Raw genomic sequence first — 14,161 nt, forward strand, 5'->3', positions numbered from 1 at the left:
TAAAAGAATCTAACAGGGACCACACCTATAACACTGACACTCGGGAGGCTGAAGCAGGAGGATTTTTGTGGACACGAGGTCAGTCGGTGCTGTAGACTGAGCCTCTGCCTCAAGAAAACAAAGTGTATAATAACAACAAAACCAAAAGAAACCCAGGGCAAGAATTTGTTTCTCTGGTGGTGGTGAAAGATAAAGACAAAGTGGCATAGGCCATGACAGAGGCCATAGACCTTGTCACACAACCTTGTCGAAGCCCCTCTTCCAACAGTTTTAGTTGTCTACACTGGATATTCAAGAGAACTTACCATGGCATGGGCAGACTGCTACGTCTAACATGGAGTTACTCAGCTTTCCCACATACCTAATGAAAATGAGCCGAGTTTTTGGTTTTATTTAATTGTAATGTTTAGTTAGCTGTACGTTGTTACAGCCATCAGAGTGGACACATGGCTTTAGATCCATAGGACTCACGTCTGATGTCACTGGACTGCTTGTGCTATTCAGGGTCTGGAACTACTGGGTGATCATGGGAGGTGACGCCAAGTCAAAGAGAAAAAGCAAGGCATGAGAGGAACAGAATCTATGATGACTTCAGCAGGTGTGTCAGAAGAGAAATCATGGCCCTTCGTTAACTGAAACGGTGTCTGTCTGGTTTGGGAATGGTGCCCCCTTTCATTAGGTTTTATTCATGTCAGAACAAGACCTGGTGAGCTGAAGCTTTTCCAGTTCTGAAGTCAGAGATGGAATGCTAGTGCCAAGAAACGAATAGGGAAAATTAGCCCGTGATACTCTAGAACATTAACCCACCTTTTGATTTCTACCTATTATCTTCTCTACCAGCGTCGTCATTTGCAACTAAAGGATGAAGCCTAGCAATGTTGTAGCTGTGTATCAGGTAAACACTTAATGAGATGGTTACATGCTGTACATCCTGGTTGCTTCATACCTGAAAGGGAGGGAAATAAACAAGCCATCTCTCAATGTGGTTGGCATACCACCCAGGGACCAAGCATCTCTTCTGCAGAGTTCGAAGTTCCCAGGGTGCATGGGGGCCAGCAGAGATCACTTCATAGAAGCTAAACTTCAGAGCTGTGGGGTCTTCATGGGACCGCTGGTGCTGCGGTGAGAAGGCAGACAATTAAATTAACTTGAACTATAGACGTAAATAATTAAAACTCAATCTCTAGACAACTCTCAAAGCTTTAGGAAGGAATGCCACCCTATTGGAGAGTTATTTGTTTTGAAATTAATGAAACATGAAACTGTGCTTGGAGCATCAAAGTTTAAACTTAAGCCACTGGTGAGGTCGTACTTTTTGGAAACTTAGGCAGTAGCGGCTAAATTTTGTTGATAGTGTTTCTTGACCAATATTACCAAGTTTTCCCTCAATCTATACATTTATGCAAACTTTCAAAATCTGTGTTCATGTTCCTTTGCCAGTCTATAATCGAACCAATCATCATGTTCAATAAATATCTCTATTAAGAAAGCCCTCTGCTAATCCTACTCTTCAGGTAGGTTTTGATTAGCAAGCCCTCACTGACTATTTCATATGAAGGGACCAATATAAACTCTGGGATACATATTATGCGAGGTCTACAGATTCTGCCACACATTACCTAGCGTCTAAAAGCCAAGGTTATTTTATCTAATGGCAACCTCTGTGGTGAAGCAGAATAAGAAAATGTAGAAAGCAGCAATTGAAATATGAAAATGTTTCCTAATGGCTCCATCTCGGGCCTATGGGCTCAAGAGAATCACGTTCTCCTTAAATTGATCAATAAGCACTCAGGCGCCGTGGCCAGTCTGTGGCTGTCCACCACATCTAGTTGAATAGCAAATTTGCTGCGACTGGAATATTGGTTACTGCACTGCAGGCTCCGTCAGCCTCTGTTCATCCACCGTGGAGTGATTTATTTGCAATATTTATGAAGTTTTGCTGGCTCAAAGCCTTTTAGCTGTTGCATGTGTGTATTCCCAATCTGCAGGGGCTAAGTGGTTGCCAATTCTCTGCTTTCCTTTTGGGCCACTCAAGCTGCATTGCTTTCTGTCGCCCAGATACGTTTTGGGAAAGGTAGGTGGCAGGAAATGAAACTGCCAGCTTGCAAATTTACGTATATTTTGATGGAGAGCTGTCTCTGGATTCGCAACGAAAAACTGGTGCGAGGCTGTGGATTTCTGAGATCTTATCTCTCCAGGAGGGCTCCACGCCCTCTTGTGTAGAGGACCTCTATCGTTGCCTCTCTAAGTCGATCCCTTCCTGGGACTCTGCTCCCAGTCCCTGACACTGAACCATTTCACAAGATGTTCTTCCACGTGTGAATCGGGAGTAAACTGTTTCTGCTAACTAGAAAAGGGTGCAATGCTTTGGTACACTTTCTTCTCCAATAGCACGGCTGTCAAGAAGTTAGCTAGCAGGGCTGGTAGAGATGGCTCAGTGGCCAGGAGTGAGGACTCTTATGATAGAGGACCCAGGTTCATTTCTCAGCGCCCATGCCCGGCCAACGCACAGCCGCTTGTAAATCCAGTTCCAAGGCATCCAATACCCTCTTTTGGCCTCTTTGGGCACCTGTACTTACATCATGCACACACACACAGACACACATACACACAGTTTAAAATAAATCTTAAAAGTGAAGGAAGTTAGGTATCTGAAATTATACCAATGACATGTTGTATAACACCTATTTATGCTGGAGGCTCTGGACTGTGTGGGCCACTTAGAACACAGGGAATTCAACCCACCTGCAGAATCTCAGATAATAAGCTTTTGTAAACACAACTTCCTACATTTATCTTAACATTACAGTATCCTAGGAAATAGACCATTGGCCTCTGTTTCTGCCCTGCCCTGCTGATACCCCCTTTAGTACAAATGATAGCTCCATTTGTACTATCAAAATACTCCATTGGAATTTTTACCTCTTTTGCTATTACAAATCCTAAACCTGCCTACAATGCACAACTCCAGAGGACCTAGACAACAATGAGAACCCTAAGAGAGACATACATGGATCTAATCTACAGGGGAAGTAGAAAAAGACAAGGTGTCCTGAGTAAATTGGGAGCGGTAGAAGGTGAGGGGAGAGGAAGGAGAGGAAGGGAAGGCAGTGAAGAAAAATATATAACTCAATAAAAACAATAAAAATCCCCCAATCCTTCCTTACTTTAAAGATTGCCCAATGATACTTCTATTGCTCCAACTCCGCTAATAAATCTAGCTTAGTTTTAAGCTGGGCTTTATCGCTGCATGAGTCTGTGAATTATAATAAGTTTTTGTGCTTATTTAAACATGCTATTTCTCCAATTCTCCAAAAGCAGTGTTAACATCTACTAAGTCAAATCACTTTTAAAACAATAATTTGCGAAGATCATTGCCATTCTTTGATGACCAGATGAACATATAATCATTAAGAAAGCATTTAAAAATGATCACCTATGCATGATTAGTGCAAAATTTTCATCCCAGCACTTGGGGGGAAGATGGGAGGAAGAGGGAGAGCTAACTCTTCCTCTGCTACTTAGCAAACTGCAGGCCAGCTGGGCAACATGAGTCTCTGTCTCAAAAAATGGAATCAAACCAAATTACAGAACCAATAAAGGTTAACTAAAAATTCATAGAGATTAAAAACAAAAAAACCCCTCAATTTTGTTGTATTGTAAGCCTAACTTTGTCCACATTTTATTAGGTGATTAAAATATTGATGGGCGTTATAAAGACTCACCAAGAGTGACTCTTTGTTAAGTTCTAACAAACATCAGAGACAAAAGGACAATAAGCACCCAGAAGATGGCATGGGGCACTTTAGAGAGGCTGGGCTTTCAGGGACGGAGGACTCTGAGGATGCTTTGTCACCCCGTCCCTTCTTCAGTAGGAGTTACTTGAGAGACTTTGGAGAGGGGTCAGCAGTGTCCCTGAACACTGCCATGTTCACTCTCTGCACCCTGAGCTGGGGTCAGCAGCGTCCCTGAACACCGCCATGTTCACTTCTCTGCACATCCTCCTACTGTTGCTTTTGAAACACAATGGTAGAGTTGCCAAAGAACCCTTATAACCTATAAAACCTGGATAAAAACATCATCTAGCACTTTTAAATTTAGGCACATGTTTGAAAAAAATGATTTTAAACTATGACACTTACTTTAAAATGCATAGGTGTAAACATGTACACGTATACACAAAACATAATATTTTGTTATATTTTTTCAACTGCAATTCATTGCACTAATACATTTCATTAAGTAAAGTTATCATATTAAAGAAAATTGAAAAAATCTGAGAATGTTTGTTTCTTCTGGAAAACCAAAAGTTAAGCATCAACTTTGCTGCACACATCAGTTCAGTTAACTAGTAGGTCTTCTCATCTATTCAAATCCAAGACGTTGGGGCCGGGGAAACAGTTTAGCTGGCAAACTGCCTCCTCTGCAGATGTGAGGACCTGCTTTTTATCCTCAGAACTCATACACAAAGCCAGATGTAATGGTATGTGCTTGTAATTTCAGCGCTTGGGAGCCACAGACAGGAAGAACCCTGACGCTCAATGGCCAGTCTATATGGCCTAACCAATGAGTCTCAGCTCTCATCAAGAGACCCCATCTCAAAAGCAAGGTGCAAGGTGGATAGCTCCTGAGAAATAACATCTGTGGCACGCGCGTGCGCGCGCGCACACACACACACACACACACACACACACAGAGCTGCATGGGTAACCACATGGACAGATGCCCCCATTAAAAGAAGATCTGCCCTCCAAATGGAGGTAACACTTTTCCACTGCGCATGCTCTTCTCTCAATTGAGCACATCTCTTCCTCACCTGGTACCAGGAGTAGGCTCTGTCCGAAGGGTCAATGAGTATGGTGATGATCTTGGCTTTGGGGACTAGAGAAGCGGCCCTTTTAGGAGCTTCCTCTGAATGGAAGTAATTGGCACTCTTCTCAAACAGAAAGTCACTGGTGACGTTAGATGGGACTGGGAAGAAATCCATGTACCTAGGAAGGAGTATCTTTCTTCAAAACAAGCCTCTCACGTTGATACGCTGCTGACTGAAGACGTTAATGGCGGCCAACAAGTTCATCTCTCCCCTAAAACACTGACACCCAAGCTCTGCAGTCATCCCTCCAGGTGGCAAAGGAGACACATTCAAAGCACTAGCAATGTTCTCCTACACAATACCTTTTGCATTGCTTAAGTTCAGAAAAAACAAAGTTATGGGGGAACATAAAGATAGAGGAACAAAGCGATCAAACTGCAGCTCCTGTGCAAAATGCATGGAAACAGAAACCAGCACAGAGACCCCGAGCCAAAGAGGATGTGATAAAACACAGGGTACACTTAGTTAAGACATTCAAAAGTATTCATACAAGATAGTTTTTGTTATCACAGTAAACACATGTCACGCCACACCATTGAGTCTGGCTAGTATGTTTAATCATGGGGTATCAGAGCACAGATTATGTCTGTTGTAAACACTGCCCATTTCTTCCCTTTTAAAATATATTACCTTGTCTCTCTTTGGAATTTAGGACAAAATCTTATCAATATTTCTTGCATATGAGAAGTGAAATTGTCAGGAGTGTGAACTCAGCAATGTGTGCTGGCCCAAGCATAGAGATACAGATATCTGCTTAATGTTCCGTTGGTGCAAGCATGGTCAGTCAGCATAATACACCAGCTCATTTCTATAGCAGTAAGGGCTTTTGTTTAAAATGGAACCTCTAGGACTTACATTTTATAATAATGACCTCACTCTGCCCTCTCCTCCCTTTAACCTGCAAGTCACTGCGCCTTCAGGATGCAGGTAGCTCAGTAATTACCGAGCAAGAGCCATCATCAACATTCGCACGATGGCTTCAGTTTCCAGTGTGGTTCACGTCACCCCAAAGGCCACGTGACGCCTTCTCAGACCATGTGACACTGTCTTTTAACCTGGTTGTGATTTGGCTAGGATTCCAGCTGTTATCCCAAAGCAAAGTGTAACCGAGGGAACAGAAGTCTAGACACCTAGAGCAACAAAATCTTGCTGTGTGTTCCATGAATGGCCCTCTGGGTCAGCCATTTGGCTCCCTTTCAAAGGAGAAGAGATATGAAGACATTTGAGGGGCATGATCTGCTTTCTCTTGTGGTGTACAATCTATAGAAATGACACATTTTGGCTTTCTTATTTAGACGCTTACACTGCTTCTAGGGGCTGGGATTATCATGAGTGTCTGACCCCATTTGCTAGGAGCTTATCCCAAACCTGTTTCTTCTGAAAAAGCATCCAAAAATAATGAATAAAACGGACCAGGGTGCTGACATTTGATGGCTTTTAACAATGAAAGACATCCCACTTTCTCATTTGTCTTCTATGCCTGTGACAATTCGGGCTTTGAAAAGCCCTGCAGGTCATCCTGGCTGTTGGACCCATGCTGTTGATCTTCCCTAGTTTCAGAGGTTTGCACAGAAACTGGATCTATTTTGTTTGATCACACTGCCTTATTCTCTAGGAGCTCAAAGGAGCAGACCCTTGAGGGACTAGCAAATACAAGACCTTCTGGTCTGCATTTCCAGAGTGGGACCTGGGATTTCTCCAGTAGGATCACTCTTGGAGACTAAATATTCAGGACAGCCAAAGGATTGGCAAGCCGATTACAGTGACTTCACGGTTGCATATGAATGCAGGGCCCGCAAGCTTTCAGACTTCTGAAAAGAGTAAGACTTCTGCATCAAAAAAAGAGATAACTCAGAAGTACTTCTTGCAGCATTGTATATTTATCTGTGATTGATTTTCACTAACACTGAATGTCTTCTTAATTTGTTTGTGTCTGTGTGTGATGCATGTACAGTGTGTGTGTGTGTGTGTGCTTACCCCTGCATGCATATGTGGAAGTCGGAGCTTGATGTTGGGTGCTTTCTCTGTTATTCTCCACCTTGATTTTTTTTTTTTTTTTGAGACAGGTTCCTTCACAGAACCTGTCACTGGCCATTTGAGCTAGACTACTGCCAGCATGCTCTTGGGATCCCTTCTCTTTCCATCCCTAGCAAATACTTTTCCCTGATCTCATCCTAAGAGTTTTCAGTTGATTGTACTCAAGCCAGGCTATAACTGTCGAGGTTCCAAATGCTAACAGGGCTCTATGACTGTCCACACACCCAATCTAGCTTGCCACTCACCCCTATACATTAAAAATAATTTAAATCATAAAGCATAAAACTTACATGTATGAGTAAGGCAGATATTTTCCTGACACCTCCTCACTGCAGATTTTGGCTATTTCATCAAAGATGAAATTTTAAAATTTTCATTTGACCTATTTGTTTGTACCTTATTTATACGCTTAGTCTACTTGTCAGTTAAGATGGTCCTAGCTTTATCCAGATCTTAGAACAAAAGCAGATTTGCACCAGATCAGTTGTGTATAAGCAAATTGTTAGAATGATTGCAGAACTCGGAGGCACATAATTGTCAGCCCCGTGGAATCAAAACCCCCAAATCCCAGTTGATGGGGTGATGCCTCACAGGCAACCCAGGCACTCTGCCTGGGAACACACCTGATGCTGTTGGGAGCAAAGCTGTAATCATAGCTATAAAATGACACTTGCAGTTACCATTATCTATTATTTACATAAATTGCCTTTTATAATGTATAATTTGTCAATCAAAAGCATTTGGGGAACTTTTGCAGAGCTGTATTTAGATCAATGATGCCTTCTTCATTTATTTACTCATGTTTTGCAGTGTTGGGTATTGACTCCAGGCCCTGCGTGTACCAGGCAACACTTACCACTGAGCTACACCCTTGCCCCTAGAGAGTTATTTGTGTCATTTTCTTGTAAACTACTTGAAGAATTTTTAATTTTTATTACAGTTTGACACACATTATTAGCTTATGATAAAATATTTTCTCTGAAATAATTTATGATTATTTATAATTGATTATTACATATAATAATCAAATAGATTATTCTTAAGTTCCAGTAACACCAAGGATTTTACTAGTATTTACTCTTAAAGGTTTGTTTTTAAGCCAATGTCAATGTTCTACTATTCTATTTGAGAGAGTGGCTACAGAGGCTGAAGCAGTTGTTAGTTTATTTAAGACTACAAATTAGTTAATATCCAACACAGCGTGGAAGAATGGGCCATGAACTACAGAACAATGAGGATGCAGTGCCTGTAGATTCTCAAATGATACTCACCTCGTTAGTTTTCTAGATTACCCACAAGGACCTCTTGCGACAGCTGGTCCTTGGAAAATTGAGCTCACGTGCCAGATTGTGCGATCAAGACCAGGGAGGCTCGTGACTACTCTACAGTGAATGTGGGGAGGTTATGTCTATGCTCTGGGAGGATGCACTGCTTCCCATGATGCTCAGCATTTCACATCAGGAGAAAGCCCTCCAAACACGTCTTAGGATCAACATGCTATTTTGGTTCATTTATTTTTAACATTTTTATAGCTTGTCTATATTTAAATTACTTCTAATTTTAATCATTTTCTTCAGATACTTAACACGTTTTAATTTTAATTTGAAGACAAAAGTTAATTTTTTATCTATACCTTCAAAATTCAGTTTACAGCTTTCATTACTCATAAAATATACATACATTTCTACTTTTAGTTCCTTTTTTGCCAGTTTCCTCAAAACATGACAGGAAATGATATATTCTGACCACAGCACCACTTCATGAAAAGTGCAAAGGGCAGAGTGACATGCCTGGGGCGTACCCTATTTCTATGAATGCACACCTGCCATTCCCTTCAAAGACAGTTAACACCAACTGATACATGGGTCTTCTGAGGCAAGCAGCCCTCCCACTAACTGGCAAGCCTTTCTGAGAATAACTTTCATGCTTCTTTATGCTGCTCAACCGGTTTCTAAGAGGTGTCGCATGAATTTTATCTGTGGTCACAAACTTCTCTGAGGTTTCTAAATATTAGCGCCAAGTTTATACTGTGCACGGTACATATACTTTTAGATTTATACTAGTAACCCATCTTACCAATCAATCCCCCTGTGGTAGTTATTTCTATTAAAGAACTGTACCTCCTCAAAGGATTTTGGGCTGGGGGAGTTACTAAGGATGGAAGGATGCATAATCAGGAACAGACACAAGGCAGTGGTACCTGAAATGACAGCAGGGGTTAGAAATCAACAAGTGCAGAATCAGTTTCTCACCTTTAGTATTTCAGTCACTAAGAAACTCATTATAACCATCCAGGCAGATTCTTTCAGTGGACTCCTCGGCAAACCCAACAGACCACCAGCAGCTAATGGGAGGCAATGTTCTTAACAATGGAGAAAAAATGATGGGAGGAAGAGTCCCTGAGCCAACGCTGGGAAACTGGCTTTTAATGTCAGCTGAGTCACTGGTTTGATCTGTAACTTCGGCTGTTAGCTTTTCTTTACTGCAGTTTTTTTCAAAGGAAAAAAAAATCATCTCTTCATCTATCCCACAGATTTTCTTGGATGCTAAACATCACCCTATATGCTCTGCATGCATGCTGCGGTTGTTTAGCTTGGGGTGTCTGTGGGACTCCTAACTGCAGGAGTGGGAATGTCTCTGACTCCTCGATCTGCTTTTCAGACCTCTTTCTCCCACTGGGTTGCCTCATGCAGTCTTGATATGAAGGTTTGTGCCTAGTCTTTGTGCATCTTGTTACAGCACGTGTGATGGATATCACCGGGAGGCCTGCTCTTTTCTGAAGGGAGATGGAGGAGCAGGAGACCTGGGGGAGAGGGGAGGTAGGCAGGGGACTGGGTGGAGTGGAGGAGAGGAAGTTGTGATTGGGATATAGTATATGCGAGAAAAATAAACACGGAGAGAAAAAGGAAAAAAGACATCCTATAACTCAAGATTTTTTAAATTAAAAAAAGTAAGTGAACTGTATCATTATTTAATATATTTAATTACCCAAACTGATACTTGTTTGCTATAATGTTTGATATAACATAAACTTTGATACAATGTTCTTCCTGAGGCCTATGAAAGCTAATTAATAATTTAATTTTTTAACAAGTGTACCTACACAAACAAATGCTCAAAAATAATTTAAATTGCTAAAATTTGAAGAAAAGTGGTGTTTTATTTTAGTGCCATTAACACAAAATTTACATTTATTGTAAACAGAATGGTGCATCAGAGGTACTCACACAGTTTGGGGGTGACAGTGTCATTTTTTTAAAGGTGTAAAGTTAGGGTTGTTTTCACCTACGTCAGGAGGTAAAGTGTGTAGCTCAGGTTACTCCAGGAGGAAGGAAGGCAGTTTGGGATCAGTTCGCGCAAGATTTAGAGTCACTAGCAACTATGACTGGGTTTGTGAGAGAGAGAGCATCATCTAAGTTATCTCTTGTCTAGACATCCAATACTCCCAGGGTACAAATGTCCCCTGTAGTTTCTGCACACTGGTGTGATCTAACTGGTGTGATCTAATGGAATGTGCTCTGTCAATTTCATTTCAGGTCAAAAGACAGCAAGAGAAATCTCACTTGTAGACGTCACCATTCTAATTTGCCAGTAATCATGTCATGCTGCCATTTGTACAAAATTCGACATTTCCTTATTCCTTAAAGTTTTCTTTAAAATCGCACTTCAATATACAGTATCTGTACAGTAGGAAAATGGTTAAAAGATCTGTCAGCTACAAGGCTGTCTGAAGAACGAGTTAAAAGAGGCACTGTGCCAAGGTTATATACCCGAGCTGAACGGTGAGCACTCTGCCCACAGACAAGCAGACTGTGTGGGGTGAAATGCAGGGACCTGTGATAGACAATGACTGTGGTCTTCAGCACCTCCACTCAGCACGGATCCTCAGACTCTGGCTGTAGCCGAGTCTGGCTCACACAGGCATCTGTACCCATCCCAGGGTTTCTGATTCAGTAGGTCTAAGGTGTGGCTCAGGAATTTCTCTTCTGTGAAGCCCTGTGATATCTATGCTGCTGCTCTGGTGACCGTCTTCTTCTTTTTTTAAATTAAAGAACAAGGAGAAAAGTGAAGTTAAGGGGCATGGGGCGGGTCCCAACTGAAAGTCATGGTGAGAGAGGAGAGTCAGGAAAACTCTAGGACCAAGCATTTCGTTGCATTTTCAGCATCACTGGCTAAGTGAATGCGGTGACTTAATTTCCTAATCTGTTCATTAAGGAGAGAAAAGACTGACTGTCAGGGTCCCACCAAACTTCTGACGTTATGCTATGTGGAAATAGTCCCCAAACAGAGCCATGTAACATTTGCCTAATTCAGAATTTAGAATGGGTTAACTTTATTGGATGATGTAAATGACAACTCCCCCCAAAACTTGAAAAATTAATTTCCACAAAACAATCATTTTTTTATAACGATTTTATGCCACAGGCAAAAAGCCGTATCCAAATAGCAGCATAAACGTCCTTTTAAAACGCAGCAGGGTTTAGGGTACCGTGTAACACTTCTGCTGTCACCTGACATCAGCTAACGTGTCTGCATCCGGTGTGGTAGGAGAAGCAATGGATCCTGCAGGGCTCTGATGCAGGCTGGCTCTGCCAAGATCCAGACAGAGGTGAGCAGTGATGACGGGGTTTCGTGCTGACCGAGCGAGGCCACTGAGGTCATTTCTAATGTTTTCCTAAGCATCCTTGGACTTTTGAGTGAATAAGGACAAGGGAACACACAAGAGGAGGGATGCCTGCCGTTCTTACGCATACTCTCTTACTATTTGCGAATGCCATTAAAAACAATGACGTGTCCAAGTCTGCTGATCATGCGCAGACTTCAAAGTCATCCTCAGAGGCGAGGAAAGGGACTGCCACACAAGGCAGTTTTCGTGGCTGTTTTCTATGAAGACAGAATCCGAGGGCCCCCAGCTAATTTATCATGCAGGATGCAGCTCAAATGTTTGGCATTAAAACTTCCACTGGGCTTCACCTGAATAGTGAGCTTCACAGAAACAAGGAGTTTACGGGGGAACAAATTGGATGCCAGTTTAAGAAGGTGTGCAGTCGATTCCTCCTGGGTTTGAATAAACAGCTTGATAGCAGAAAGTTTTGTTTATGTCTAGTAATTCTGCTTGTCAAAGATTTTTTATTTTTTGGATCGTAAAAAAGAAGTTATCTCTGCAAGAATATAAACTGTATCTGAAAAGTCGAGACCGTTTTTTTTTTTTTTTTCTGGAAAAAATTTCTCATAAAAGACCCAGGTTACTCACATATGTCTCTCCCTTGGCATTTGAACAAACCTGTCAGTCACTTTCTAAACACAAAATCAGTTTTAATTTTAGAAATGTTAACGACACTTCTGGAGTAAGAGCCTTGGGAAAAAGTAAGACATGCTAGTACACTGAGTGCTGTCTTTCAAATGATATCCATGTCCCCTCCCCTGTCCCCCCCCCCCCCCCCCCCCCCCCCCCCCCCCCCCCCCCCCGCTTTTAAACAGCCCGACAAAGCCTTAGAATGGTACCCGGCTGAACAAGATGGCGTCGGAGTATGTTGTAATGTATGCTGTCGCTTCAGCAGCTTTACAGGAGGCTCAAGGTCCTGCTGCAATGAGGACTAATTGTCTAGTTGTTTTACTTTATTTGGTAGTAGTATTAAATGTTCTTACCAGTTTTCTGGGGTCCGATTACCAAGAATTTTGGTAAACGATCGCAGGTTTTTTCTTTAGACCAAATGTCTCTGTGGCGTTTGTCATCACAGGGGTTCTGTATGGGAGAGGAATATAGAGATGTTATGCGTGCGCGTGTGTGTTCGCGCATGTGCGTGTGCATCCATTTTTGAGCTAGAGTCTCCAATCTTCATTTTGAGATACCCAAGGAGGCAGCAGGATAAACAAGGGGTCTCTTTTGGAAACTGAAAGCTGGGAGGTGGCCTCCATGAAGCTCTGGATTTCTTTCAGTCCTTCGGTTGAGAGTGAGGGAGTGGGACGGGGAGAGGTAGATCATGTTCTCCTGCTCCTGGCAATTCTACAGTTCACCTCTCCCCTTCAAGATGCGAGCCTGTTGGGAATACACTATTCTTTCTCTTAGTCTACAGCATTTGGTTCTCAACCAGTGGGTCACAACCCCTTTGGCAAACCTCTATATTACAATTTGTAACAGCAGCAAAATTACGGTTATGAAACAGCAACATAAATAATTTTATGGCTGGGGTCACCAAACATGAGGAACTGAATTAAAGGTCACAGCATGAGGAAGGCTGAGAACCACAGCCTAAAGGGAGATGCACTTTCGAGCATTCACTAACGCACGCTACTTAAGGTTCCCTTGGACCTTATTATTATTTTTCTTCAAAGTAACTGAATCAGTCAATTCCTTCCAGCTACCTTCAAAATTTGGTAAATACACATCTGAAGATGTAACTTTACTGACTGTGATGCTGAAACTCCCGCATTTTAGAAGTGTATAATGAAGGTGAACTTTTAAATTACACAGGTTACCTTTTGGCAGACTGTGTATTTGTATCTAGAACATACTTTCTGCTAAGATACAGTATGCACATTAATGTAGGGGGAAAGATTACAGCATTCATTAGTACTGTCTCATGAACGAGCAAGCAGGATCACCCTTTCCTTCGGTCAGCTCACACTATAGATCTGTGAAGTTAAATAGACTTGTCTATATGAAGCAAAGACAAGAGGGATGGATTTCTTTTAGTTGTGGCTCTGTACAACAGTTTGATTTAAACCGCTCTCTTATAAGGATAGTGATTCGAGCTTAAAGATAAGGGGTGAACCCACTGGGGAAGTTGGATGTGTTTCAAGTGGCTAGAACTTGGTGATTTGTCGTGGGTAAGAAGAAAGGATGCTTCTGACACCAACAAAAACTAATACAGCCTATCAGCACCGAGCTTCCTCCAGAGAACTGCTAATGTGGACTGGTATCTACAGACACGTGTGTGTGTGTGTGTGTGTGTATGCATGTAAGGTTGACTAGATGGCCAACTGCTAAAACACTACTTATTTATCATTATCTGTTTTCAACTTTTGGCAGTCTGAACATTGACTTCTCGCTCCTGTTTGAAAACATCGCTGCCTATAGAATCCTTCACTCAATACTCTATACTTTCGGATGGAGAAAGGTTAGCAATAATATATGCCTACCATTCAGTAGGAAGTAGTTTCTCAGACCTTAATGTTTCCCAAATGCACAGTTTGAACTCAGATACTCCGAGTTCTCACATTTGGATAACGTCACACAACCACAAACAG

At 41.9% G+C, this 14,161-nt stretch overlaps 1 protein-coding gene across 1 annotated transcript in view; it reads right to left on the reverse strand.

The window, feature by feature from the left end:
* Nucleotides 1-14,161, reverse strand: part of LOC126507240 (bifunctional heparan sulfate N-deacetylase/N-sulfotransferase 3) — a 107,972-nt gene that overhangs the window by 15,958 nt on the left and 77,853 nt on the right. The window contains exons 7-10 of the mRNA XM_050151544.1: nt 12,560-12,656; nt 8,987-9,110; nt 4,817-4,991; nt 947-1,117 (exon numbers count right to left, since the gene is read on the reverse strand). Of these exons, the coding sequence (XP_050007501.1) occupies nt 947-1,117; nt 4,817-4,991; nt 8,987-9,110; nt 12,560-12,656 (567 nt within the window). The remainder of the gene's footprint in view (nt 1-946; nt 1,118-4,816; nt 4,992-8,986; nt 9,111-12,559; nt 12,657-14,161) is intronic.

This window comes from Alexandromys fortis, unplaced genomic scaffold, assembly GCF_014885135.2.
Source record: "Alexandromys fortis isolate MF-2015 unplaced genomic scaffold, M_Fortis_MF-2015_v1.1 scaffold_19, whole genome shotgun sequence".
Classification (NCBI taxonomy): Eukaryota; Metazoa; Chordata; class Mammalia; order Rodentia; family Cricetidae; genus Alexandromys; species Alexandromys fortis.